The sequence below is a fragment of the Wasmannia auropunctata genome, unplaced genomic scaffold (assembly GCF_000956235.1).
Source record: "Wasmannia auropunctata unplaced genomic scaffold, wasmannia.A_1.0 LD327371.1, whole genome shotgun sequence".
Lineage (NCBI taxonomy): Eukaryota > Metazoa > Arthropoda > Insecta > Hymenoptera > Formicidae > Wasmannia > Wasmannia auropunctata.
Window position 1 is genome coordinate 1 of NW_012035519.1, and position 738 is coordinate 738.

Below are 738 nucleotides of genomic sequence, written 5' to 3' on the forward strand. Positions count from 1 at the left end.
TCATGATATAGGATCGTGTTAGAAACGAAATCGGTATTGTTATGCGAGAGAATAAAGACAAATTTACTTTAAAAACATTGCAACAGCTGTCATACTTAGAGAGATGTATAAAGGAAGGGATGCGCTTATATCCTATTGCATATGCTATCATACGCATGACTGCAGAAGACGTAAAATTACGTACGTATTAAATTAACATTCTGTTGTATTTTTTAAATTAGTTTTTAATATTTTTTAAAATTTATTTAGATTTTTAAATAAGCTTTCAATTGTTATTGATAAATGTTGTCTTATAATATGCTTTTAGAATCATATTTAGTACCTTCTGGAACACATGTGTATTGTTATATTTACGGAGTTCATAGAGACCCTAATTTTTGGCCAAATCCAGAAGTATTTGATCCAGATAGATTTTTGCCCGAGAAGATCCGAAATCGTCATCCTTACTCATATATACCATTCGGTGCTGGACCACGTAACTGTATCGGTATGATATAGTTTTTTTATACTACGTCAGTTTGTTATATAAACATATTGTGATATATATATTATGTTATAGGCCAACGATTTGCTATGCTGGAAATGAAGGCGATGATAGCCTCTCTGATAAACAATTTCTACTTGGAGTCTGTTGACCATTTAAAAGATCTTCAGCTGCAGGGGGATATGATACTTCGCCCTGCTCATCCACTTCGTATAAGATTTGTCCCTATCCGTAAAATTAATACATAACTTTGA

At 32.2% G+C, this 738-nt stretch overlaps 1 protein-coding gene across 1 annotated transcript; it reads left to right on the forward strand.

Annotated features, from left to right (window-relative positions):
* Positions 1 to 15: 15 nt before the first annotated feature.
* Positions 16 to 732, forward strand: LOC105460160 (cytochrome P450 4c3-like). Its single transcript, XM_011706605.1, has 3 exons — positions 16 to 180; positions 308 to 487; positions 560 to 732. The coding sequence occupies exons 1-3, from the start codon at positions 42 to 44 to the stop codon at positions 730 to 732; spliced, it is 492 nt and encodes a 163-aa protein (XP_011704907.1). The 5' UTR covers positions 16 to 41.
* The last annotated feature ends 6 nt before the right edge of the window (positions 733 to 738 follow it).

What these genes read in the sequence shown, in the direction of transcription:
- LOC105460160 (XM_011706605.1), top strand. Translation starts at nt 42, where the DNA reads ATGCGAGAGAATAAAGACAAATTTACTTTAAAAACATTGCAACAGCTG. An exon ending in TGCAGAAGACGTAAAATTAC is followed by an intron (nt 181 to 307) that starts GTACGTATTAAA and finishes ATATGCTTTTAG; the next exon opens with AATCATATTTAGTACCTTCT. An exon ending in TGGACCACGTAACTGTATCG is followed by an intron (nt 488 to 559) that starts GTATGATATAGT and finishes ATTATGTTATAG; the next exon opens with GCCAACGATTTGCTATGCTG.